The 27,891-nt window shown below is 44.1% G+C and overlaps 1 protein-coding gene across 1 annotated transcript in view; it reads right to left on the bottom strand.

The window, feature by feature from the left end:
- Positions 1-11,987: 11,987 nt before the first annotated feature.
- ALG10 (ALG10 alpha-1,2-glucosyltransferase) overlaps positions 11,988-27,891 on the bottom strand; it is a 24,726-nt gene continuing 8,822 nt past the window's right edge. Inside the window, exons 3-4 of the mRNA XM_038765217.1 lie at positions 15,625-15,822; positions 11,988-14,863 (exon numbers count right to left, since the gene is read on the bottom strand). Of these exons, the coding sequence (XP_038621145.1) occupies positions 13,808-14,863; positions 15,625-15,822 (1,254 nt within the window). The 3' untranslated portion in view covers positions 11,988-13,807. The remainder of the gene's footprint in view (positions 14,864-15,624; positions 15,823-27,891) is intronic.

Below are 27,891 nucleotides of genomic sequence, written 5' to 3'. Positions count from 1 at the left end.
ACCTCTGACTCCAAAGCCCAGGCTCTTTCCACTGAGCCACGCTATTGGCTGTAGCGTACTCTCCCAAGCGCTTAGTACAGTGCTCTGCAAACAGTAAGCGCTCAACAGATCCGAATGAATGGACTGAAAGTCAATAGTGAGCAGGGAATGTGTCTACCAACTTGGTTATACAGCACCTGTATATATGTTTGTACATATTTATTACTCTATTTATTTATTTTACTTGTTCATATCTATTCTATTTATCTTATTTTGTTAGTATGTTTGGTTTTGTTCTCTGTCTCCCCCTTTTAGACTGTGAGCCCACTGTTGGGTAGGGACTCTATATGTTGCCAACTTGTACTTCCCAAGTGCTTAGTACAGTGCTCTGCACACAGTAAGCGCTCAATAAATATGATTGATTGATTGATTATACTGTTCTCTCCCAAGTGCTCTCTCTGCACACAGCAAGCACTCAAGCCAGCGCTTAGAACAGTGCTTTGCACATAGTAAGCGCTTAATAAATGCCATCATTATTATTATTATTATTAAATACGGTTTGATCGATTGATTGCTGATGCGACGCCAGGAAGGACATAAGAGGAGAATGAAAAACCGCAGTACGGACAAGCCACCGCTTTCAGAAACCCGAAACAAGGAGGCTAGAAGCTATTTTAAGGCTACCGTGAAACAAAGCCTCAGTCAAGGCTTCATCACAAGGGATGACAGGATCGGCTGCCGAGACCCGCATGGCGCGGTGAAGCGGTGTGGCCTAGTGGGAAGAGCGCAGGCCTGGGATCAGAGGACCTGGGTTCGAATCCCTGCTCTGCCGCTTGGCTGGGGCAAGGGACAGCTTCTCTGCGCCTCGCTAGAAAACAAAACACAATTTCCCATGGCGTCGGTTCCCTCATCTGTATGTGAGGGATTCGATATTCATTCACCTTCCCAAAACAGGTTCAATCTCATATCTCCCCTAGTGCTTAGTTTGGTGCTTGGCATAGAAAGCACTGAAATCCCTATCAATCAATCAATCAATCGCATTTATTGAGCGCTTACTGTGTGCAGAGCACTGTACTAAGTGCTTGGGAAGTACAAGTTGGCAACATATCACCTCCTCCAGGAGGCCGTCCCAGACTGAGCCCCCTATTTCCTCTCCTCCTCCCCTCCCCATCGCCCCCCCCGCCCTACCTCCTTCCCCTCCTCACAACACTTGTATATATTTGTATAGATTTATTACTCTATTTATTTTACTTGTACATATTTACTATTCCACTTGTTTTGTTAATGATGTACATATAGCTTTAATTCTATTTGTTCCGACGATTTTGACACCTGTCTACATGTTTTGTTTTGCTGTCTGTCTCCCCCTTCTAGACTGTGAGCCCGTTGTTGGGTGGGGACCGTCTCTATATGTTGCCGACTTGTACTTCCCAAGCGCTTAGTACAGTGCTCTGCACATAGTAAGCGCTCAATAAATACGATTGAATGAATGAATGAATATAGAGACGGTCCCTACCCAACAGTGGGCTCACAGTCTAGAAGGGGGAAGACAGAGAACAAAACAAAACATATTAACAAAATAGAATAAACAGAATAGGCACGTACAAGCAAGCAAATAAATAAATAAATAAATAAATAAATAAATAAATAAATAAATAAATCGCACAATTATTACTATCATTATTATATATTACATTATTATTATTATGTGCAAGGCCTGGCCTGCCTTTCGGCATAGTCCTATTACGGTTACTTGTACATATTTATTGTTTATTTTGTTAATATGTTTTGTTTTGTTGTCTGTCTCCCCCTTCTAGACTGTGAGCCCGCTGTTGGGTAGGGACCGTCTCTGTACGTTGCCGACTTGTACTTCCCAAGCGCTTAGTACAGTGCTCTGCACACAATAAGCGCTCAAGAAATACGATTGAATGAAAGAATGAATGAGCTATATGGTATCCAACACCCACTGGTTTATTGTGTGCCTTGAATTTGCAGAACTTACTGCTTTTCCTAGTGCACGATTGTTCATCTTACCCGTCGTTACTAGCTCATACTCTCAATCAATCAATCGTATTTATTGAGCGCTTACTGTGTGCAGAGCACTGTACTAAGCGCTTGGGAAGTACAAGTTGGCAACATAGAGAGACAGTCCCTACCCAACAGTGGGCTCACAGTTATCTGCAGTCATTAATGCAGTTTCTTGAAATTATTTAGGGCACTATCATGCCTCTCCTGCTTATGCAACATTCTTACCTTTCCAGGATGCTTAGAGAATAACTTAATTTGAGCTCTATTAAATGCAATTCGTATATGAAGTTCACAACTCTTCCGCCTTACCTCTTAAGATATTCATCAGTGAAGATAATTAATTCACTAGAAGGTACCCGAAACTGACTTTCTTCATTGGGCGACTTAAGTAGAAAACTCAAGAACTAGAAGGACGATCCAATGACATTTCTGCCCCCCCCAGATAAAAATGTCTGGGTTACCTTTTTCAGTAGACAATTATTTTGCCAGGAGGTCAACGTTATTGTTAAGCAATCGTGTCAAACCAACTGGCTGCTTACAATTCTTTTTCAATCAATAATTCAGCCCTACATCCCAGACCACAATCGCACCAGAGTCTGAGTTATAAAGTGGGGCACGATAGGTGGGATTTATCTATCTGTTTATCTATCCATTCTGATATTTATCCATTATAACTATAGGGTGCATGCTTTAGATCCACGCTAAAAAGGAAGCAATTTTTTAAAATGTACATTTCAATTAACAACAAAAATCATATAATTACTGTGGTGCAGAAGTAGTGTCATGGTTGGGGCAGGGAATGTGTCTGTTTATTGTTGTACTGTACTCTCCCAAGCGCTTAGTACAGTGCTCCGCACACAGTAAGCGCTCAATGAATTGAGAATGAATTTCCATTCAGTGTCTAAATCAGTTACCTAGGTTTAAATATAACAACTGACACATACAATAAAGCTGTTTTTATCCAAGTCAGATAGATTATCTATGTAAACAGTAAGCGCTCAATGAATTGACAATGAATTTCCATTCAGTGTCTAAATCAGTTACGTAGGTTTAAATATAACTGACACATACAATAAAGCTGTTTTTATGCAAGTCAGATAGACTATCTATCTAAACAGTAAGCGCTCAATGAATTGACTGAATGAATTTCCATTCAGTGTCTAAATCAGTTACATAGGTTTAAATATAACAACTGACACATACAATAAAGCTGTTTTTATCCAAGTCAGATAGACTATCTACCTAAACAGTAAACGCTCAATGAATTGACTGAATGAATTTCCATTCAGTGTCTAAATCAGTTACATAGGTTTAAATATAACTGACACACACAATAAAGCTGTTTTTATCCAAGTCAGATAGACTATCTATCTAAACATTAAATGCTCAATGAATTGACAATGAATTTCCATTCAGTGTCTAAATCAGTTACATAGGTTTAAATATAACAACTGACACATACAATAAATCTGTTTTTATCCAAGTCAGATAGACTATCTATCTAAACAGTAGCGCTCAATGAATTGACTGAATGAATTTCCATTCAGTGTCTAAATCAGTTACGTAGGTTTAAATATAACAACTGACACATACAATAAAGCTGTTTTTATCCAAGGCAGATAGACTATCTACCTAAACAGTAAAGGCTGAATGAATTTCCATTCAGTGTCTAAATCAGTTATGTAGGTTTAAATATAACAACTGACACATACAATAAAGCTGTTTTTATCCAAGTCAGATAGACTATCTACCTAAACAGTAAACGCTCAATTGAATGAATTTCCATTCAGTGTCTAAATCAGTTGCGTAGGTTTAAATATAACAACTGACACATAAAATAAAGCTGTTTTTATCCAAGTCAGATACACTACCTATCTAAACAGTAAACGCTCAATGAATTGACAATGAATTTCCATTCAATGTCTAAATCAGTTACATAGGTTTAAATATAACTGGCACACACAATAAAGCTGTTTTTATCCAAGTCAGATAGACTATCTAAACAGTAAACGCTCAATGAATTGACTGAATGAATTTCCATTCAGTGTCTAAATCAGTTACGTAGGTTTAAATATAACAACTGACACATACAATAAAGCTGTTTTTATCCAAGTCAGATAGACTAACCACCTAAACAGTAAACGCTCAATGAATTGACTGAATGAATTTCCATTCAGTGTCCAACTCAGTTACATCGGTTTAAATATAACAACTGACACATACAATAAAGCTGTTTTTATCCAAGTCGGATAGACTATCTACCTAAACAGTAAACGCTCAATGAATTGACTGAATGAATTTCCATTCATTCCATTCCATTCATTCCATTCCATTCCATTCCATTCATTCCATTCCATTATGGTTGTACATATTTATTACTCTATTTATTTATTTATTTATTTATTTTACTTGTACATTTCTATCCTATTTATTTTATTTTGTTGGTATGTTTGGTTCTGTTCTCTGTCTCCCCCTTTTAGACTGTGAGCCCACTGTTGGGTAGGGACTGTCTCTATGTGTTGCCAATTTGTACTTCCCAAGCGCTTAGTACAGTGCTCTGCACATAGTAAGCGCTCAATAAATATGACTGATTGATTGATTGATTGATTGATTCCATTCAGTGTCTAAATCAGTTACATAGGTTTAAATATAACTGACACACACAATAAAGCTGTTTTTATCCAAGTCAGATAGACTATCTATCTAAACATTAAATGCTCAATGAATTGACTGAATGAATTTCCATTCAGTGTCTAAATCAGTTACCTAGGTTTAAATATAACAACTGACACATACAATAAAGCTGTTTTTATCCAAGTCAGATAGACTATCTATCCAAACAGTAAACACTCAATGAGTTGACTGAATGAATTTCCATTCAGTGTCTAAATCAGTTACATAGGTTTAAATATAACTGACACACACAATAAAGCTGTTTTTATCCAAGTCAGATAGACTACCTACCTAAACAGTAAACGCTCAACGAATTGACTGAATGAATTTCCATTCAGTGTCTAAATCAGTTACGTAGATTTAAATATAACAACTGACACATACAATAAAGCTGTTTTTATCCAAGTCAGATAGACTATCTACCTAAACAGTAAGCGCTCAATGAATTGACCGAATGAATTTCCATTCAGTGTCTAAATCAGTTACGTAGGTTTAAATATAACTGACACACACAATAAAGCTGTTTTTATCCATCAGATAGACTATCTATCTAAACATTAAACGCTCAATGAATTGACTGAATGAATTTTCATTCAGTGTCTAAATCAGTTACGTAGGTTTAAATATAACAACTGACACATACAATAAAGCTGTTTTTATCCAAGTCAGATAGACTATCTACCTAAACAGTAAGCTCTCAATGAATTGACCGAATGAATTTCCATTCAGTGTCTAAATCAGTTACGTAGGTTTAAATATAACAACTGACACATACAATAAAGCTGTTTTTATCCAAGTCAGATAGACTAGCTATCTAGACTATCTAAAAAAAAAAAGTATTAAGAAACCTTCCCAATATTTCTCTGGAGTAATAGCTTGCTTGACTTTTCCTCCATGAATTTAAGACTGTCACTGACCTACAATTGGGAGAGCTCACAACTAGGCTTCATTAAGTTTGTTTTAAATTAAAAGGCGCTAATAATGTGCAGCATGTTCCTTTTAAGTGTTCAATGTGAACCAACCCTTGGTCCATCTGACCGCAGACACATCGATAGGATGCTGATGGACTCTCAGACTCACTGACTCTGAGCCCACGGGGCCGTCGAGTCCTTGTTTTTTCCTTTGCTTGGCCTTTTTTACTAGTTAGGGTCAATGTCCTCTGATTTCATTCGTGTAAGACGGGACAGCATCTCTAAGCCACAGATTATATTACACGATTTTTACAGTGCTAGTTTTTCTTGTTAAACTCGGCGTGAAACTAAGCTGCCACGAGTTTCTCTGAAACAGCACGAAACTGGGGAAGGAAGAGGTTAGGATTTTAAAATAATCTTTCCAGAAATGACTAAAAGGACCTCGTTTATTCGGGTGCAAACAATGAAATGCTGATTACATATATTTACAACCATGATTTAAATATGCCTGGTGATTTAACAGCGTCACAGAAGGGACACAGTTTTTCTCCCCTCCAAAATCCCCGGTAAATAAAAAATTGCCACTGGGTTTTTTTTCTAATATACCACTGGAGGAAGGCGTCACGTAAAATTAAAATGCATTCCTTCGGCTTCAAAACGTAAAACATCCGCGAGATAACATAGGAATGTACGAGAATTGCCCAGGACACATCACTTTATTAATCCATCGTATTTATTGAGCGCCTACTGTGCGCAGAGCACTGCATTTACGTGCTTGGGAGAGTATAACACAACAGAGTTGGTAGACAGGATCCTTGCTCAGAATGAGCTGACAGTCTAGAGATACATGAACAACTTAATCTGAACTTCTTGGGTTATTTCCTCACTTGTGCGTAGCCCCTAAGTGTCTTGCAACACTGATTTAAGCCTCAAAACATTTCCTAAACCTATGGGCATCTGCACTGCCATGGTTTAAAAAAAGGTAGGAAGAAACCCGAGAATCTGAAGCACTATCACCTTTTCATTCCTCGATTACTCACATGGGTAGCATAGACAGACACATAAGCACCCTCCAAAGAAAAGAAGTCACTGAAGTGAAGGATTTTTAGCTTCCCTCCCATTATCCTTACTCTAGCCATCTGGTTTTGCGGTTGATTTTGTCTGAAACAAAGTTTCCTCTTGAAAAATCCAGCTGTAGGCAAGAGATGAATTCAAGTGCCTTCTTCGATTCATAGTTTGAGTCCTCAGCTGCCGAGCACTTAGGGATTCATCTTCTCCCTAAGAGAAGCAGCACGGCGTAACAGACTCTATCTGGGCCCGGGAGTCAAAACGACATGGGTTCTAACCCCGCATCCGCTGCGTGACCTTGGACAAGTCACTTCACTTCACTGGGCCTCACTTACCTCATCTGAAAAATGGGAATTGAGACTGTGAGCCCCAAGAGGTACAGGGACTGCGTCCAACCTGATTATCTTGAATCCACTCCAGCATTTGGTAGAGTGCCTGACACATAGTAAGCACTTAACAAATACTATCATTATTATTAATTATTAGCCCTTCCCCTGAAACGGCCCCTATGTCGCCACCTTTTAGACTGTGAGCCCACTGTTGGGTAGGGACCGTCTCTATATGTTGCCAACTTGTACTTCCCAAGCACTTAGTACAGTGCTCTGCACACAGTAAGCGCTCAATAAATACGATTGATTATTGATTGATCTTTACAATCAATTGCTTTTCCCCGACTTGGAATATATTGTGGTGCCTGTCTCCCCTACCAGGTTGTAAACTCCTAGAGGACAGGAACCAGACCTGCAGACTTTACTGTGCTCTTCCAACGTCTTCCTACAGTGCTCCGCAGCTAAAGGGGCTTAGTGGATAGTCCGCAGGCCTGGGAGTCGGAAGGACCTGGGTTCTAATCCCGCCTCCACGTGACTGCTGTGTGACCTCGGGCCAGTCGCTTCACTTCTCTGGTCATTTCCCTCATCCGGAAAATGGGGCTGAAGAGTGTGAAGAGTGACAGGGGCGGGGGTCCAACCTGCTAAACTTGTCTCTACGCCAGTGCTCAGAAAAGTGCTTGGCACATACTAAGCGCTTAACGAGTACCATAATTATTTCTTAAATACTATAATAACAGTGATAATTTTGGTACTTGTTAAGCGCTTACTATGTGCAAAGCACTGTTCTCTGACTGCCTTGGGGGCAGGGAACATGTCTACAAACTCTGTTGTACTCTCCCAAGCTCTGAGTTCCGTGCTCAGCACCAAGGGAGTGCTTCCGCTGACAGATTTCTCTCCAGACGAACAATAATAATAATGATAATAATAATAATAATGGCATTTATTAAGTGCTTACTATGTGCAAAGCACTGTTCTAAGCCCTGGGGAGGTTACAAGGTGATCAGGTTGTCCCACGCGGGGCTCACAGTCTTAATCCCCATTTTCCAGATGAGGTAACTGAGGCCCAGAGAAGTGAAGTGACTTGCCCAAAGTCACCCAGCTGACAATTGGCGGAGCCGGGATTTGAACCCCTGACTCCAAAGCCCGGGCTCTTTCCCCCGAGCCACGCTGGAGGCCATAATCCACACGACCATGCATTTCGAAGGGGTTTTCTCACTTCAACCCCATGAGAGCGGTTGAATCTGCTTCTGAAATCTGAGAGGGCTCAAAAGCTAGTGGCCCTCGATGTTTTCACAGCTGCACGATTTTCTGCATCGAACTAGAGAAATAAAACTACAAAAGCGATAATGAAAAATCGGCACCACCTTTGCAGAAGCTTAGTTTGCGGATCAATGCCCAGTCTAACTACAACACAACGGAGCCTAGCGTTGAAAACTAAGGATGACCCTCGGCCTTGTATTAGACTTGAGGACATTTACCCAATCGTATTTATTGAGTACTTACTGAGCCCAAGGGAAGGAATGGATTATAGGGGTGGCCACTTGTGCAGTGCCTTTCTCTGGTCCCCTCTCATCATCATCAATCGTATTTATTGAGCGCTTACTATGTGCAGAGCACTGTACTGAGCGCTTGGGAAAGTACAAATTGGCAACAAGCTCACTGTGGGCAGGGAATGTGTCATTATTAAGGGCCGTCGAGTCGTTTCCAGTTCACGGCGACTCCGTGGATATATTTTCTCCGGAACGTCCTGGCCTCTGCCATAATCCACAACCTTTCTAACAGCTCTTCCATTATTCGTTGTTATGGTCTCTATCCATCTAGCTGCCGATCTGCCTCTTCCACGTTTTCCCTGGAATTTTCCCAGCATCAATGTCTTCTCCAGAGAGTTAGTCCTCCTGATTATGTGTCCCGAAAATGCTATGTCGAGTCATTTGGTCCTCCAAAGACCACTTGGGTTTAATTTGCTCCAAAATCCACTTGTTTTTCGGGCCGTCCATGGCATTCACAAAAGCCTTCTCCAACATCACATTTCAAAAGAATCTATGTCCTTCCTACAAAAGCCTTCTCCAACACCACATTTCAAAAGAATCTATGTCCTTTCTATCTTGTTTTCTCACTGTCCAGCTTTTGGATCCACACATTGTCACTGGAAACACCACACAGTTGAGTCTGTTACATGAACACATTTCATGCACAAAGCAAGTCTTCCTAACATTAATTTTCAGCGCATTTCTTGGCTACTAGTTCCTTTATTATTACCAATTCATTCATTCAATCGTATTTATTGAGCGCTTACTGTGTGCAGAGCACTGTATCAATCCCAGGAGAGAAAGATTGTCAACTATTTCAAACTCTCCGTCTACTACAAATGTGTTAGAACTTCTAGTTATAATTTTTGTTTTCTTGACAAATATAGGCCCATCTTTTTTGCTCTGTTCCTTAGCTTTTAATAATAAGCCCTTCATATCTTCACCACTTTCTCCTAGTAGGGTTGTTATCATCCATCATCAGCATAAGGAAGGTTGTTTATATTCCTTGCTCCAATCTTTACTCCCCATTCATCTTCATCCAAACCGGCTTCTCTCATCAGGTATTCGGTGTAAAGGATGAACAGATATGGCGATAAGATACATCCTCGTCTTACACCCTTACCGATGGGAAACCGATCTGTTTCTCCATAATCCGTTCTTATTGTAGCCCCGTTTGTCTATATGTTGCCAACTTGTACTTCCCAAGAGCTTAGTACAGTGCTCTGCACAGAGTAAGCGCTCAATAAATGATTGAATGAACGAAAGTACAGTTTCTGTATTAATGCAATTAAATGGTCCGGCATGCCCATTTCCCTTAATGTGCTCCAGTTTCTCGTGAGCCACGCAAAGGCCTTACTATGATCGATAAAGCACACGCTGACTTCCTTTTGATATTCTCTCGTCCTTTCAATCATCCAACGGACACCAGCGATAATATCTCGCGTCCCTGGTCCTTTCCGGCATCCTGCTTACGCATCGGGCACCTCGCGCTCCACGCGGGTCTCCATCCGACGCTGCCTGACTTTCAGCCGTACCTTGCTGGCGTGTGAGATCGAGGAAATTGTACGATAATCGTCGCGTTTAGTTGTATCTCTTCTCTTCAGTATTGGACCGTAAACTGATCTCTTCCAATCAGATGGCCACTGCGCGGTCAGGCAGACTGATGCCACAACTTGGTGAGGACTTTAGCCCATTTCTCCCCGGCTGCCTGAAACACCTCCATAGGAAGGCAATCGAAGCCAAGCGCCTTATTTTTAGCGAGGCAGGGTAAAGCTGTTTGGACTTCACTTTCCATGATAAGTGGCTCTAATTCGAAATCTGCACATCCACCAAGCTCGCTCTCTTCCTCCCTTCAAAGCCCTACTGAGAGCTCACCTCCTCCAGGAAGCCTTCCCACACTGAGCCCTTTTTCCTCTCCTCCTCCCCATCCCCCCGCTCTATCTCCTTCCCCTCCCCACAGCACCTGTATATATGTCAGTACCGATTTATTACTCTATTTTACTTGTACATATTTACTATTCTATTTATTTTGTTAACGATGTGCATCTAGCTTTATTTTTATTTATTCTGGTGACTTGACACCTGTCCACATGCTTTGTTTTGTTGTCCGTCTCCCCCTTCTAGACTGTGAGCCCGCTGTTGGGTAGGGACCGAAGCAGCGTGGCTCGGTGGGAAGAGCCCGGGCTTTGGAGTCAAAGGTCGTGGGTTCAAATCCCGGCTCTGCCACGAGTCTGCTGTGTGACCTCGGGCAAGTCACTTGACTTCTCTGAGCCTCAGTTACCTCATCTGTAAAAATGGGGATTAAGACTGTGAGTCCCACGTGGGACAACTTGATCGCATTGTATCCCCCCCAGGGCTTAGAACAGTGCTTTGCACATAGTAAGCTCTTAACAAATGCCATCATTATTATTATTATTATTATTATATGTTGCTAACTTGTATTCATTCATTCAATCACATTTATTGAGTGCTTACTGTGTATTCATTCATTCATATTAACTGAGCGCTTACTGTGTGCACAGCACTGTGCTAAACGCTTGGGAAGTACAAGTTGGCAACATATAGAGACGGTCCTTACCCAAGAGTGGGCTCACAGTCTAGAAGCGCTTAGTACAGTGCTCTGCACACAGTAAGCGCTCAGTAAATACGACTGAATGAATGAATGGAATGTGAATGTGTTTACGAGGTCCCCCCCGCCCTCCCCCAAGCACTTTGTACAGTGCTCTGCACACACAGAAAGCGCTCAATAAATACGACTGGTTGACCGATCCCTTCTCGCCGCGTCCCGGCCGGGGTGCGAATACAGCGGGCAAAGCCGGGGCGGGGATGGAGTGCTTTGAGCGGGACCCAAGGGCAGCCAAAGAAGCAGCAGCGCGGCTCAGTGGAAAGAGCGCGGGCTTGGGAGTCACAGGCCATGGGTTCGAGTCCCGCCTCCCCCGCCTGTCTGCTGCGTGACCTTGGGCAAGTCACTTCACTTCTCTGTGCCTCGGTTCCCTCCTCTGTAAAATGGGGATTAAGACTGTGAGCCCCACATGGGACAACCTCATCTCCTCGTATCCCCCCCCAGCGCTTAGAACAGTGCTTTGCACACAGTAAGCGCTCAACAAATGCCAACATTATTATTTTATTATTATTCAAGTGTCCGCAGAATACAGTGCCAACATAGGGCCGAGGCAGTGCAAGCCATCAGCCGCCGCTGCCCTCTTTGCCACGCACGAGGCCCGTCGGCAAGTCCTCAAGATGTCTGTCCACCTTGCAAGACGCCTTTGGAGGATCTCTGGTCCAAAACCATCTCGGGGAAGCAGGGTGGCCAAGTGGAAGGAGCCCGGGCCTTTGAGTCGAGGGGACGTGGGTTCTAATCCCGGCTCCGCGACCTCGGGCAGGTCGCTTCACTTCTCTGCGCCTCAGTGACCTCACCTGTAAAATGGGGATTAAGACCGTGAGCCCCATGCGGGACGGATTATGTCTGACCTGATTACTTTCCATCTACTCCAGCACTTAGAACGGTACTTGGCACATGGTACGTGCTGAACGTAACATGTGGATGAATTAATCCCATTGGTTCCCATAATACCTGTCACAGGAGTCATATATCTGAAAAAGCATAAGTGTTCCTTTGCAATAGTTAAAGACATACCACAAATTCAAACAAACCCCTTGCTGTTATTATCGAACGACTGCCGGGCAATACAAAACCATTTAAAAAGAGATGGAACTTTATAAATCGATTCAATGTTAAGCCACGATTTCAGGACTCCCCCTCCCAAACTTCAGGAATGAATAATCCAGCCATTTTTCTGACACAAAACCCTTGTCTTTATATCCTACCAGCTTTCAATTAAAAAAAACAGCAAAAAACAGATCTCGAGTTCATAGGGAGAAGGAAACGGTCCCGAAATTTTTTTTCCTCTGTTCTTTGAATAATTTGAAACGTGCGCTGACTTTGCTTTCTGGTCCTTACTCTTCATTTCTGTGACAAGATACGGCACCAGAAGAGTAATTCCCCCGATCTCTCATATTCCGGTTACACAACTGGGGAAGGGGGTAAGCTGCAGCTTATCTAGGTAGCTTGATTCATTTAGATACATTTTCCAGAAAATTCATCATAATTAAGCAAAGGAATTTTTTTCCCACTGATTACTAGGAAGGAAGAGGAAAGGGCAGAAAAGTAATCCATATATTTCTGTCACTCCGCACAGAAAAGGCTTTTCCAGACATCTGTGCAGTTGCACGTATTCGCAAGAAGGCGAAAGGCTCGATAAATACGTAGTTTAAAAATGAATGATACTTTTAAGAAGATTACCTGGCAGAAATGCTACCGCTAACACGGCTCGGAGAAGTCTTATAGCTCTTAATAGAAACCTTTATGGTACATAATCTAAAAAGATACAAAACCTACTAATAAAATAAGGATCCGTAATCCTATGCTCTGTAGTACGCTTAAAAAATTTAAAATAAAAGGGCTAACGGGAACGTCTTAAGGATGTATCGTCTCTCCCTGCGTACGGGCAAGACCGCGCCATATGGTAGCTCATAGATCCGCTCAAAAAAGGTGCATAACTTCACAGCCACATCGTCTAATGAGTTAGAAGGAGAACACTTTCCCTTTCAATCAGGTCTGCGGTCGCTGCAGTCACTCTTTGGTTGTGCAACAAAACGAGCAGAGACCGTTGAAGGGACGCTCGCTTATCTTACACGGACTGAATCCGAGGCGTCGAGTTGCTTAAATCGACACGGAAGCGGGGGTGTTCCTACCGCTCTAACCCTCTTTACCTAAGATAAAGACTGAACATCTGCTGAAATGCGAACAAGAACTCTGATGTCGGCGTTTTAATGCGTCGCAGAGCAAACGACCGTGCCTCCAGTCAAGGCCCGAACATTAGAATATTTCCAGTATCGCCGGGAGGTTTTTCTCCCCTGCAAATGACCAAGCCGATAGGCTACACGGAAAGCCGACGCCTTTTACAAGCCTCTACCGATATCAGGAAGAGCCCTCGGCTAGCTGACGGACACGGAAGATCGCCAGTCAGCTGTAAACATGTCTCTTTTCACATTATCCCGCAATGTTTTCGGCCGCGATCCCATTTCCCCGATTCACGGCTGGGCGAGCGCACGACTCCGAGCCCTTCGATCCGGTTCCCTATCTTCGTCGTGTCGGGACGGTCCATCTGACTTCCACCCCGATTTCCAAGTCATATTTCCTTTTTGTTCTCTAAAGCAAACGAGTCCCAGCCGGGTCCCGCCGCCACCGGCCGTCGCGGGAGAGAAATCCCCTGAGCGAGCCCCGCGATCACCACATAAACCTCTGAATGTCCTCGCTATCCGGCCACCGGAACGTCTTGTGCAGAAAGAGGTAAAAGGACACAAAATTAACCGCCACGTACAAGCTGAACTCGCCCAGGAGCTTGGGCACCGAAGGCACGGGGACATTGAGCCGGTAAATCACGTAGGGCAGAATGAAATAACGGAACTCTAATAGTTGCTGAGGGACCGTGCCGGCCAAGACGCACGCGGAAAACATTAAGTTCCAGAATATGGATTTGGACTTCAGTGACTCGGCGATGCTCCAGCCCGCGAACACGTACCCCGGCACCAGCAGATACTTCACAATTCTGTAGCGCTGGAAGACCCCCTTCCACACATAGAAGGAGTAGTGTCGGTTATCGGCGAGCAGATACTTGTGAACGTAAGTGAATCTCCAGACTAAGAATAACGAGACGGCCGTCAGCGCGGCATACCGGGCCCGCCGCTTCCAGACGGACTGAAGGAAAGTCCTCACCTTCTTCGGGGATATTAAGTGAGGGGAGGAAAAAAAGAGAGTGAAAGAGAAAAAGTAGAAGAGCTGCGGGAAGTGCAGGCAGGCTTCGTGGCTGCTTCGATCCCCCACGGCCACGCCGCCGTTGAAAACCACGAAGGCCGCAAACAGACACACTAAAAGGATGTAGGGCCAGGTCAGAACCATCATGGCCCGCAGGTTCCTCAGGGACCCGACGTAACCGAGGAGAAACCGCAGCGCCTTCCTCAGTTCCGAGACGGGTCCTTTGAGGTACGGGAGCCTCTCCTCCTTCTTCTTCTGCAGTTCCGTCTTCCACGCTTCGGTCACCTTTTGGGCCAGGACGCTGCCCGCGCAGAAGACGGCCCAGACGACGTTCGTCTGGCGGAACATGATGCCGCAGAAGCCGAGCAGGGCCGAAGTCTTATGGTTACCGTCGAGGCACATCAGGTAGGCAAAGAGGGTAAAAAACACCGACCCCGTCTCTGTGTAGTAAAGGAAAGTGAAAAAATACAGTGTGGGAAATACTGCCAGGGTTAAGGCGGACAGGATTCTCTGGACGCCGGAAACAGCCTAGAAAAAAATACAGCTCGTTAGTCAATGAGCCACCGATTCTCACAGAAAACACGTTTTCGGAGTCTAGCGCGCGGGGCTTTGTAATCCCGGAGGGCTTTTTCCATGCTGACGCTAATGCTCTCAATTCCGAGCTTACTTTCTCACTCTTTGGATGGTTCCGTTCAAGAGCGGTTAAAAAGCAGAGAGCTAAGGCATCTTAATCACACCCGAGGAAAACTTTTGGGGCAGTTCCCAAAGAAACAACGCTGTTTAGGGCTGGACAACTAGAACGAAGGTTTCCCTGCTTTGAAATCTCTCTCGGTACAAGGGAGAAGTGGGGAGAAAAACTAGACTCAACAGAAGGAATAGCCTGTCGCGGGTTGGGAACGTGTCTACCGACTCTGCTTTACTGTACTCTCTCCAAGCGCTTACTACAGTGCTCTGCGCACGGTAAGCGTTCAACGACCGTCGATCGACGAGGATGATTAACAGAACAATCTTTGGGATCCAAATGCCACATCTGTTAATTATACTGTGTACTTTTAGTCTGCGTTTCCTGAAACGAAAACTGAGCTACACGGCCTCAATTGCGGCACAAAAAAACCATTCAATTTTACAGGTTTAAATGAATTTGTTGCCACTGGATAAATATCGAGTGTTACAGGATTGGCAAATAATTGACTAGAACTTCAAGTGCTAAGACAAACAGGAAAAGAAAAAAAACAAACCACGCGGCAAAATGAGTTTGTTCATATTCGGCCTAGTGAATGAAAACCTACCTTGTTCCTGTGCTGTATCTTGCACAAAAGCAAATAGAGTAAGTAGAAGTTTCCGACACTGAAGAGGAGATTGACAAATCTAAGCATTCCTATGGAGCAGACGACGTGCTCGGACCATCCGAAGATCCACACGGCCGGCTTCACGACTCCAACCGACACGAGGTATAAACCGGGCAGCGTCGTGATCATGGGATCCCACTTCAAAGTGAAACAAAAGCAACGATAATCAGAAACGTGCAGACGCCTCCTGGTTATTAAATACCACATGTTAAAATAAGCTATTCTAACTCCAGTTCCCCTTTTTCCTCTACCACGAGTGGAGCTGATTTTCTTGGGAAGGGGTTGAAAGACGGAGATGGGGGAGTTCTCCTATTAAGGATCCAGACGGCTGGCCTTCGGGTTCAACGAGGGCACCGATAATCGTCGAGCTCTCCTTCCGAGCGCGCGTGTCACTGAAAATGTGAGATCCATGGTCCCGGCCACATCAGATGTAGCGAATGGCTAACCCTCGCTGGGTTGCTGTGCTTAATATCTATGATACCCGGTTCTGTTTTCTCTTCTGCCTCCTGGTTTCTCTTTCCAAATGTCGGCTGTGTGAAAAATCACATTAATCGTCGATCCAATGAGTCAGGAGGTAGAGGAGATCCATGGCGTAGTTCATTCAATCGTATTTACTGAGCGCTTAACTGTGTGCAGAGCACTGGACTAAGCCCTTGGGAAGTACAAGCTGGCAACATATAGAGACGGTCCCTACCCAACAGCGGGCTCACAGTCCAGAAGAGCACGGGCTCGGGAGTCAGAGGTCGTGGGTTCTAATCCCGCTCCGCCCCTTGTCTGCTGTGTGACCTTGGGTAAGTCACTTCACTTCTCTGAGCCTCAGTTCCCTCATCTGTAACACGGGGACTGAGACTGTGAGCCCCACGCGGACAACCTGATTACCCTGTTATTCACCCCAGCGCTTAGAACAGCGCTAGGCACGTAGAAAATGCTTAACAAATACCATCATCATCATTATTATTATTATTATTATTATTATTACAGAGAGTTTGGAGACAGCACCCTGACAAACAGCCCTGAGTCGATAATTTCCTATATTACTATTCCATCGACACCTGCAAAACGCCTTTCTCCCCGGCCGGTCATCGTTATTCCACTGTACTAAACGCTACACTGTTGGAAAATAAATAGAAACACAAACTACTGTATGGCCAGGTAAAGCAGACGGACGATGGAGAAGTAGCGGCATTATTTCTTCACAGACACCAGACCTCCTTCTTGGGCCGGGCCATGTCGGAACGGACTTGAGTCGTGAGAAAAATGCTTTTCCTTGGTGTTGGTTTCCCCTACGGGTCCTCTAAGCTCCACGAGGGCAGGGATCACGTCTACTGCCTCTGTTGTACTCTCCTCGGCACTTAACGAGGTACTCTGCACAGAGTAGGAACTCGGTCAATACTACGAGGCACATAAATAACACCCTTTTAGACTTAAATAGCCCCCTTTTAGACTGTGAGCCCACTGTTGGGTAGGGACTGTCTCTATTGGTTGCCAACTTGTACTTCCCAAGCGCTTAGTACAGTGCTCTGCACAGAGTAAGCGCTCAATAAATACGACTGATGATAAATATGCTTTGGGGAACAGAGGTGGGGTGAAACCTTAAATACTTGGAGCTCGAGTGACTCAGTGGAGGCGTCAAGGAACTCAGTGGGGAAATCAGCAAGTGATAAAGGGAAGCCTTCCTGGAGGAGATGTGATTTTAGTAAGGCTTTGGAAGTGGAGGAGTAAGTTGGATCCGCATCCAAGACTGAAGGTAACCTCAGTGAGCTACCCTGCCGATTCCTGGAATCTAGCAGGATAATAATTCATTCAATCGTATTTACTGAGCGCTTACTGTGTGCAGAGCACCGTACTAAGCGCTTGGGAAGTTTGGTTAAGCACTTAGTACGTCAGTGGGAAGGCAGAGGCTCTGACAACCTCCGGATAGGTCCAGGAGAGCGTGGAGAGTAGTTGGACATGCGCGTCCTGCTAGGGGAGAAAGAGGAAAAGAGAGAGATGGTAAATGTCTCGGATGCAGGGACCACGCCTGCCTGCCTGGTGATCTGAACATGGAAGCAAGCTCGCTGAATCCATGAAAGAGAGCGGAGGAGAGAGAAAGCACGAGAGGGTGGATAAAGAACTGTAGTGCATGTTAAGCACTGCCTATGGTCCCAGCACTAGGCTAAGCGCCAGGATGGAGACATTCATTCATTCAATCGTATTTATGGAGCGCTTACTGTGTGCAGAGCACTGTACTAAGCACTCGACATATAGAGACGGTCCCTACCCAACAGCGGGCTCACAGCCTAGAAGGGGAGACAGACAACAAAACATATTAACAAAATGAAAAATAGAATATGTACAAACATATATACATATATACAGGTGCTTTGGGGAGGGGAAGGAGGTAAGGCGGGGACGAGGGGGAGGGGAAGAAAGGGGCTCAGTGTGGGAAGGCCTCCTGGAGGAGGTGAGCTCTCGGTAGGGCTTTGAAGGAAGGAAGAGAGCTAGTTTGGCGGATGTGCGGAGGGAGGGCATTCCAGGCCAGGGGGAGGATGTGGGCCGGGGGTTGATGGTGGGACGGGCGAGAACGAGGCACGGTGAAGAGGTTAGCGGCGGCAGAGGAGCGGAGGGTGCGGGCTGGGCTGGAGAGGGAGAGGAGGGAGGTGAGGTGGGAGGGGGCGAGGGGATGGACAGCCTGGAAGCCCAGGGTGAGGAGTTTTTGCACATCAAGCACTTAGTACAGTGCTCTGCACACACTAAGTGCTCAATACGATTGAATGAATGAATGATAGTCAGATCGGACCAAGTCCCTGTCCTACTTGGGACATAGGGAGGGAGAGTGGGCAGTAAAACTGTATTTTACAGAAGAGACGATGGAGGCTCATATATATGACTTGCCTAACGTCACACAGCAGGCAAGGCCCGGATCCGAAGCCAAGACTCCCAGGCTCTTCCCACTAAAATATAAGCTCCTTGTGGGCGAGGATCACGTCTACCTATACTGAACCATAACTATACTGCACCCCCACAAACACGCAGTAACAGAGCTCTGCACATAGTGAGCGCTCATTAAATGCCACTGATTGATCAATCAATCGAATTTATTGAGCGCTTACTGTGTGCAGAGCACTGTACTAAGCGCTTGGGAAGTACAAGTTGGATTGATTCCACTCGGCCAGGCTGGTGGAGGAACAGGGAACACGAAGAGGATCTGGTTTCTATCTTACCCACTGAAGCCCACTAGATTTTACAAGCCACACTGGATGGTACTCTCCTCTCCCAAGGTTTGAGGCCAGTGGTAGCTGTTGAAACGTTAATAAATACCATGGATAGACCGACCGATTGAGAGAGTTAGGAGAGTTGACAGGACGGCTTTTCTCCCTCCTCCTCTGCTCTGTGGGCTAAGGGAAAGGCGATCCTCATCCCAAATGATGGCATCTGTGAATCAATCAATCAATCGTACTTATTGAGCACTTACTGTGTGCAGAGCACTGTACTAAGCGCTTGGGAAGTACAAGTTGGCAACAGTGCTTACTATGCTTATGAAGTGCTTACTATGTATCAAGCGCTGGGGTGGACGCGAGATCATCAGGTCCCAGATGGGGTTCCCAGTCTAAGCAGGAGGGAGAACGGGAATCGGATCCCCATTTTGCGGATGAGGTAACTGAGGCCCAGAGAAGCATCCTTCCCGGCCCACGTCCTCCCCCTGGCCTGGAATGCCCTCCCTCCCCACATCTGTTGGTACATATTTATTACTCTATTTATTTATTTATTTTACTTGTACATATCTATTCTATTTATTTTATTTTGTTAATATGATTGGTTTTGTTCTCTGTCTCCCCCTTCTAGACTGTGAGCCCACTGTTGGGTAGGGACCGTCTCTATATGTTGCCAACTTGTACTTCCCAATCGCTTAGTACAGTGCTCTGCACACAGTAAGCACTCAATAAATACGATTGATTGATTGATCTGCCAAGCTAGCTCTCTTCCTCCCTTCAAGGCCCTACTGAGAGCTCACCTCCTCCAGGAGGCCTTCCCACACTGAGCCCCCTCCTTCCTCTCCCCCTCCTCCCCCTCTCCACCCCCCGCCTTCCCTCCTTCCCTTCCCCACAGCACCTGTATATACGTATATATGTTTGTACGTATTTATTACTCCATTTATTTTACTTGTACATATTTATTCTATTTATTTTATTTTGTTAATATGTTGTGTTTTGTTCTCTGTCTCCCCCTTCTAGACTGTGAGCCCGCTGCTGGGTAGGGACCGTCTCTATATGTCGCCAACTTCCCAAGCGCATAGTCCACTGCTCTGCACACAGTAAGCGCTCAATAAATACGATTGAGTGAATGAACGAAAGTTGACTCGGCCAAGACCACGCAGCAGACAAGTGGCGGAGCCGGGATTAGGGCCTCCATCTGGCCAATCAATCAATCGTATTTACTGAGCGCTTACTGTGCGCAGAGCACTGTACTAAGCGCTCGGGAAGTACAAGTTGGCAACATATAGAGACGGTCCCTACCCAACAGTGGGCTCACAGCCGACCCCTGGCCCACATCCTACCTCAGGCCTGGAGCACCCTCCCTCCTCAAATCTGACAGTGATTCTCCCTCCCCGCCGGCCCGTCTCCTCCAAGAGGCCTTCCCTGACTAAGCTCCCTTTCCTCTTCCCCCACTCCCTGCGGAGCCCTGACTTGCTCCCTTAATTCATCCTCCCTCCCGTATCGGCCATTTATTTATGGCTATTCATATCCATTCCCGGCCCCCAGACTGTAAGCTCGTTGGGGACGGGGAATGTGTCTGTTTATCGTTGTCCTGCCCTCTCCCAAACACTTAGTGCAGTGCTCTGCGCACAGTCCGTGCTCAATAAATACGACTGAATGGATGAAGGAATGACAGGTTGATTGAGAGAGGTGTTGGGGAAATTGAGAGGATCACATTTCACCCTCCTCCTCCATTCCGGGGGGCCGAGGGGAAGGCAATCATCACCAATAACTGGGGCCCGTGTAATGAGCGCTTACAGTGTGTCAAGCGCTGGGACGGATAAAAGATCATTCATTCAGTCCATCGTGTTTATTGAGCGCTCACTGGGTGCAGAGCACTGGACTAAGCGCTTGGGAAGTACAAGTTGGCAACATCATCATCATCATCATCAATCGTATTTATTGAGCGCTTAATATGCGCAGAGCACTGCACTAAGCGCTTGGGAAGTACAAATTGGCAACATATAGAGACAGTCCCTACCCAACAGTGGGCTCACAGTCTAAAAGGGGGAGACAGAGAACAAAACCAAACATACTAACAAAATAAAATAAACATAGAGACGGTATATAATATATTATATTATATATATTATAATATATATATTATATATTATTTTATTTTGTTTATAAATATAAATATGTATATTACATATATATTTAATATAATATATTAAAAATAAACATATAGAGACGGACTCTATCCCAACAGTGGGCTCACTTTTAGACAGTCTTTCAGACTGTGAGCCCATTGTTGGGTAGGGACTGTCTCTATATGTTGCCAACTTGTACTTCCCAAGCGCTTACTACAGTGCTCTGCACACAGTAAGCGCTCAATAAATATGATTGATTGATTGATTGATTGATAGAAGATCATCAGGTCCCACATGGGGCTCACAGTCTAAGTAGCGGGGAGAACAGGAACTGAATATAGCTATAGCTATAATTCTATTTTTTCTGACGACTTTGACACCTGTCTACTTGTTTTGTTGTCTGTCTCTCCCTCCTAGACTGTGAGCCCGTTGTTGGGTAGGGACCATCTCTATATGTTGCCGACTTGTACTTCCCAAGCGCTCAGTACAGTGCTCTGCACACGGTAAGCGCTCAATAAATATGATTGACTGAATGAATGGATGAATGAAGGCTCATTTGGCCAACGAGAGAACTAGGGCACAGAGAAGCTACGTTCATTTATTCATTCAATCATATTTGTTGAGCGCTTACCGTGTGCAAAACCCTGTACTAAGCGCTTGGGAAAGTACATTGTAAGAAGAAACAGACACATTCCCTGCTTGCAACAAACTCACAGTCTAGAGGGGTGGGAGAAAAAAATTAGGATAAATATGTGACAGACCTGCAGAGTGAACAGAGCACAAATCTGGGAGTCATGAGGTCAGGCCTCGGCCACTTAATAATAATGGCATTTATTAAGTGCTTACTATGTGCCAAGCACTGTTCTAAGCACTGGGGGAGGTTAAAAGGTGCTCAGGTTGTCCCACGTGGGGCTCACAGTCTTCATCCCCATTTTACAGATGAGGGAACTGAGGCCCAGAGAGGTGAAGTGACTTACCCAAAGTCACACAGCTGATGAGTGGCGGAGCCGGGATTTGAACCCATGACCTGTGACTCCAAAGCCACGTGGGGCTCTTTCCACTGAGCCACGCTGCTGTCTGCTGTGTGACCTTGGTCCAGTCACTTCACTTCTCTGGGCCTCAGTTCCCTCATGAGCCCTATGTGGGACAGGGATTGTGTCCAACCTGATTATCTTGTATCTCCCCCAGCACTTAGAACAGTGCTTGGCACATAATAAGCGATTACAAGTACCATTATTATTATTTGCTGGGCCTCAGTTCCTTCACCTGTAAAATGGGGATGAAGACTATGAGCCCCACCTGGGACAACCTGATTACCTTGTATCTACCTCAGCGCTTAGAATGGTGCTTGGCATTTCATTTATTCATTCAATTGTATTTATTGAGCGCTTAGTGTGTGCAGAGTACTGTACTAAGTGCTTGGGAAGTACAAATTGGCAACATATAGAGACGGTCCCTACCCAACAACGGGCTCACAGTCTAGTAAGTGCTTAACAAACACCATTATTACCAATATTCTTCGCTGGGCCTCAATACCCTCACCTGTAAAACGGGGATGAAGACTGTGAGCCCCACGTGGGACAACTTTCACGTTCCTTTCACTTTCAATCGTACTTATTGAGCGCTTACTGTGTGCAGAGCACTGTACTAAGCGCTTGGGAAGTACAAGTTGGCAGCATATAGAGACGGTCCCGTACAAGTCGGCAACATCTAGAGATGGTCCCTCCCCAACAGTGGGCTCACAGTCTAGAAGGGGGAGACGGACAACAAAACAAAACATATTAACAAAATAAAATAAATAGAATAAATATGTATAGATAAAATAAATAGACTAATAAATGTGTACAAACATATATACATATATACAGGTGCTGTGGGGAGGGGAAGGAGGTAAGGCGGGGGGGAACAAGTTGTCTACACGCGCTGCCTCGAATTCCTCAACACCAACTTTCTTCTTGACCCCCTCCAGCCTGGCTTCCATCCCCTACATTCCACGGAAACTGCCCTCTCAGAGGTCACCGATGACCTCCGGCTTGCCAAATCCAACGGCTCCTACTCTATCCTAATTCTCCTCGAACTCTCAGCTGCCTTTGACACTGTGGCCCACCCCCTTCTCCTCCACACGCTATCTGACCTTGGCTTCACAGACTCCGTCCTCTCCTGGTTCTCCTCTTATCTCTCCGGTCGTTCATTCTCAGTCTCTCTTGCAGGCTCCTCCTCCCCCTCCCATCCTCTTACTGTGGGGGTTCCCCAAGTTTCAGTGCTTGGTCCCCTTCTGTTCTCAATCTACACTCACTCCCTCGGTGACCTCATTCGCTCCCACGGCTTCAACTATCATCTCTACGCTGATGACACCCAGATCTCCATCTCTGCCCCTGCTCTCTCCCCCTCCCTCCAGGCTCGCATCTCCTCCTGCCTTCAGGACATCTCCATCTGGATGTCTGCCCGCCATCTAAAACTCAACACGTCCAAGACTGAACTCCTTGTCTTCCCTCCCAAACCCTGCCCTCTCCCTGACTTTCCCATCTCTGTTGACGGCACTACCATCCTTCCCGTCTCACAAGCCCGCAACCTTGGTGTCATCCTCGACTCCGCTCTCTCATTCACCCCTCACATCCAAGCCGTCACCAAAACCTGCCGGTCTCAGCTCCGCAACATTGCCAAGATCCGCCCTTTCCTCTCCATCCAAACCACTACCCTGCTCGTTCAAGCTCTCATCCTATCCCGTCTGGACTACTGCATCAGCCTCCTCTCCGATCTCCCATCCTCGTGTCTCTCCCCACTTCAATCCATACTTCATGCTGCTGCCCGGATTATCTTTGTCCAGAATCGCTCTGGGCATATTACTCCCCTCCTCAAAAACCTCCAATGGCTACCAATCAATCTGCGCATCAGGCAGAAACTCCTCACCCTGGGCTTCCAGGCTGTCCATCCATCCCCTCGCCCCCTCCTACCTCACCTCCCTTCTCTCCTTCTCCAGCCCAGCCCGCACCCTCCGCTCCTCTGCCGCTAACCTCCTCACCGTTAGGCCTCGTTCTCACCTGTCCCACCATCGACCCCCGGCCCACGTCCTTCCCCGGGCCTGGAATGCCCTCCCTGTTCCCATCCGCCAAGCTAGCTCTCTTCCTCCCTCAAGGCCCTACTGAGAGCTCACCTCCTCCAGGAGGCCTTCCCAGACTGAGCCCCCTCCTTCCTCTCCCCCTCGCCCCCTCTCCATCCCCCCATCTTACCTCCTTCCCTTCCCCACAGCACCTGTATATATATGTATATATGTTCGTACATATTTATTACTCTATTTATTTATTTTACCTGTACATATCTATTCTATTTATTTTTATTTTGTTAGTATGTTTGGTTTTGTTCTCTGTCTCCCCCTTTTAGACTGTGAGCCCACTGTTGGGTAGGGACTGTCTCTATGTGTTGCCAATTTGTACTTCCCAAGTGCTTAGTACAGTGCTCTGCACATAGTAAGTGCTCAATAAATACGATTGATTGATTGATTGATTGTAACCTCCCCCAGCGCTTAGAACAGTGCTTGGCCCATGGTAAGCGCTTAACAAGTATCATTATTATTAATAATTGAATGAATGAAAATGGGACAACCTGATCCCCTTGTAACCTCCCTCAGTGCTTAGAACAGTGCTTGGCACATGGTAAGCGCTTAACAAGTATCATTATTATTATTGCTATTATTATTACTAATAATTGAATGAATGAACATGGGACAACCTGATCACCTTGTAACCTCCCCCAGCGCTTAGAACAGTGCTTGGCACATGGTAAGCACTTAACAAGTATCACTGTAACAATAATAATTATTATTATTTTTAATAATAATGATAATTGAATGAATGAACATGGGACAACCTGATCCTCTTGTAACCTCCCCCAGCGCTTTGAACAGTGCTTGGCCCGTGGTAAGCGCTTAACAAGTATCATTATCATTACTTCATCATCATCAATCGCATTTATTGAGCGCTTACTATGTGCACAGCACTGTACTAAGTGCTTGGGAAGTACAAGTTGGCAACATAGAGAGACGGTCCAGACCCAACAGTGGGCTCACAGTGTGAAAGGGGGAGACAGAGAACAAAACCAAACATACTAACAAAATAAAATAAATAGAATAGATAGGTACAAGTAAAATAAATAGAGTAATAAATATGTACAAACATATATACATATATACTTGTATTATTAACATCATAACTATTTATTTTATTTTGTGAGTACATTTGGTTTTGTTCTCTGTCTCCCCCTTTTAGACTGTGAGCCCACTGTTGGGTAGGGACTGTCTCTATATGTTGCCAACTTGTACTTCCCAAGCGCTTAGTCCAGTGCTCTGCACATAGTAAGCACTCAATAAATACGATTGATGATGATGAAGTAATGATAATGATACTTGTTAAGCGCTTACCACGGGCCAAGCACTGTTCAAAGCGCTGGGGGAGGTTACAAGAGGATCAGGTTGTCCCATGTTCATTCATTCAATTATCAATTATCATTATTATTAAAAATAATAATAATAATTATTATTATTGTTACAGTGATACTTGTTAAGTGCTTACCATGTGCCAAGCACTGTTCTAAGCGCTTGGTGATGATAATAATAATAATAATAATAATAATAATAATAATAATAATAATAATAATGACAATAATAATTGAATGACTGAACATGGGACAACCTGATCGCCTTGTAACCTGCCCCAGCGCTTAGAACAGTGCTTGGCCCATGGTAAACGCTTAACAAGTATCATTACAATAATAATTAGTATTATTACTATTAATAATAATAATAATTGAATGAATGAACATGGGTTAACCTGATCGCCTTGCAACCTCCCCCAGCGCTTAGAACAGTGCTTGGCACATAGTAAGCACTTAACAAGTATCATAATAATAATAATTGTCATTATTATTATTATTATTAATTGAATGAATGAACATGGGACACCGTGATCGTCTTGTAACCTCCCCCTGCACTTAGAACAGTGCTTGGCCCATGGTAAGCGCTTAACAAGTATCATAATAATAATAATAATTATTATTATTTTTAATAATAATGATAATTGAATGAATGAACATGGGACAACCTGATCCTCTTGTAACCTCCCCCTGCGCTTAGAACAGTGCTTGGCCCATGGTGGGCGCTTAACAAGTCTAATAATAATAATAATAATAATAATAATAATAATTATTATTATTATTATTATTATTATTAATTGAATGAATGAACATGGGACAATCAGATCGCCTTGTAACCTCCCCCTGCGCTTAGAACAGTGCTTGGCACATGGTAAGCGCTTAACAAGTACCATTATTATTATTATTAATAATAATTGAATGACTGCACATAGGACAACCTGATCACCTCGTAACCTCCCCCAGCGCTTAGAACAGTGCTTGGCCCATGGTAAGCGCTTAACAAGTATCGTTATTATTATTATTAATAATAATTGAATGACTGAACATGGGACCACCTGATCGCCTTGCAACCTCCCCCTGCGCTTAGAACCGTGCTTGGCACATGGTAAGCGCTTAACAAGTATCACTATAATAATGATAATGATAATAATAATAATAATAATAATCATTATTATTATTAATAATAATGATAATTGAGTGAATGAACATGGGACAACCTAATTGCCTTGTCACCTCCCCCTGCGCTTAGAACAGTGCTTGGCCCATGGTAGGTGCTTAACAAGTATCATAATATTAATAATAAAAATTATTATTATTATTATTGTTATTATTATTATTATTATTATTATTATTATTATTATTAATTGAATGAATGAACAGTGCTTGGCCCGTGGTAAGCGCTTAACAAGTATCACTATAATAATAGTAATAATTATTATTATTAATAATAATGATAATTGAATGAATGAATGAATGAATGAATGAATGAACCTGATCGCCTTGTAACCTCCCCCAGCGCTTAGAACAGTGCTTGGCCCATGGTAAGCACTTAACAAGTATCACTATAATAATAATAATAATCATTATTATTATTATTAATAATAATGATAATTGAATGAATGAATGAATGAAGCTGATCGCCTCGTAACCTCCCCCTGCGCTTAGAACAGTGCTTGGCCCATGGTAAGTGCTTAACAAGTATCACTATAATAATAATAATCATCATTATTATTATTAATAATAATGATAATTGAATGAATGAATGAATGAAACTGATCGCCTCGTAACCTCCCCCAGCGCTTAGAACAGTGCTTGGCCCATGGTAGGCGCTTAACAAGTATCACTATAATAATAATCATTATCATTATTAATAATAATGATAATTGAATGAATGAATGAACGTGATCGCCTCGTAACCTCCCCCAGCGCTTAGAACAGTGCTTGGCCCATGGTAAGCGCTTAACAAGTATCACTATGATAATAATAATAATTATTATTATTATTATTAATAATAATGATAATTGAATGAATGAATGAATGAACCTGATCGCCTCGTAACCTCCCCCTGCGCTTAGAACAGTGCTTGGCACGTGGTAAGCGCTTAACAAGTATCACTATAACAATAATAATAACAATTATTATTATTATTAATTGAGTGAATGAACATGGGACAACCTGATCCCCTTGTAACCTCCCCCTGCGCTTAGAACAGTGCTTGGCCCATGGTAAGCGCTTAACAAGCATCACTATAATAATAATAATCATTATTATCATTAATAATAATGATAATTGAAGGAATGAACACGGGACAACCTGATCGCCTTGTAGCCTCCCCCAGCGCTTAGAACAGTGCTTGGCCCATGGTGGGCGCTTAACAAGTATCATCATCATAATAATAATATCATAATTAATAATGATACATTATGTAATTATAGTAATAATTATTATTATTA

Source organism: Tachyglossus aculeatus, chromosome 2 (genome assembly GCF_015852505.1).
Source record: "Tachyglossus aculeatus isolate mTacAcu1 chromosome 2, mTacAcu1.pri, whole genome shotgun sequence".
In the NCBI taxonomy this organism is placed as follows: Eukaryota; Metazoa; Chordata; class Mammalia; order Monotremata; family Tachyglossidae; genus Tachyglossus; species Tachyglossus aculeatus.
Note: the sequence above shows the minus strand (reverse complement) of the source record. Positions and strands in the feature narration are given on the sequence as shown.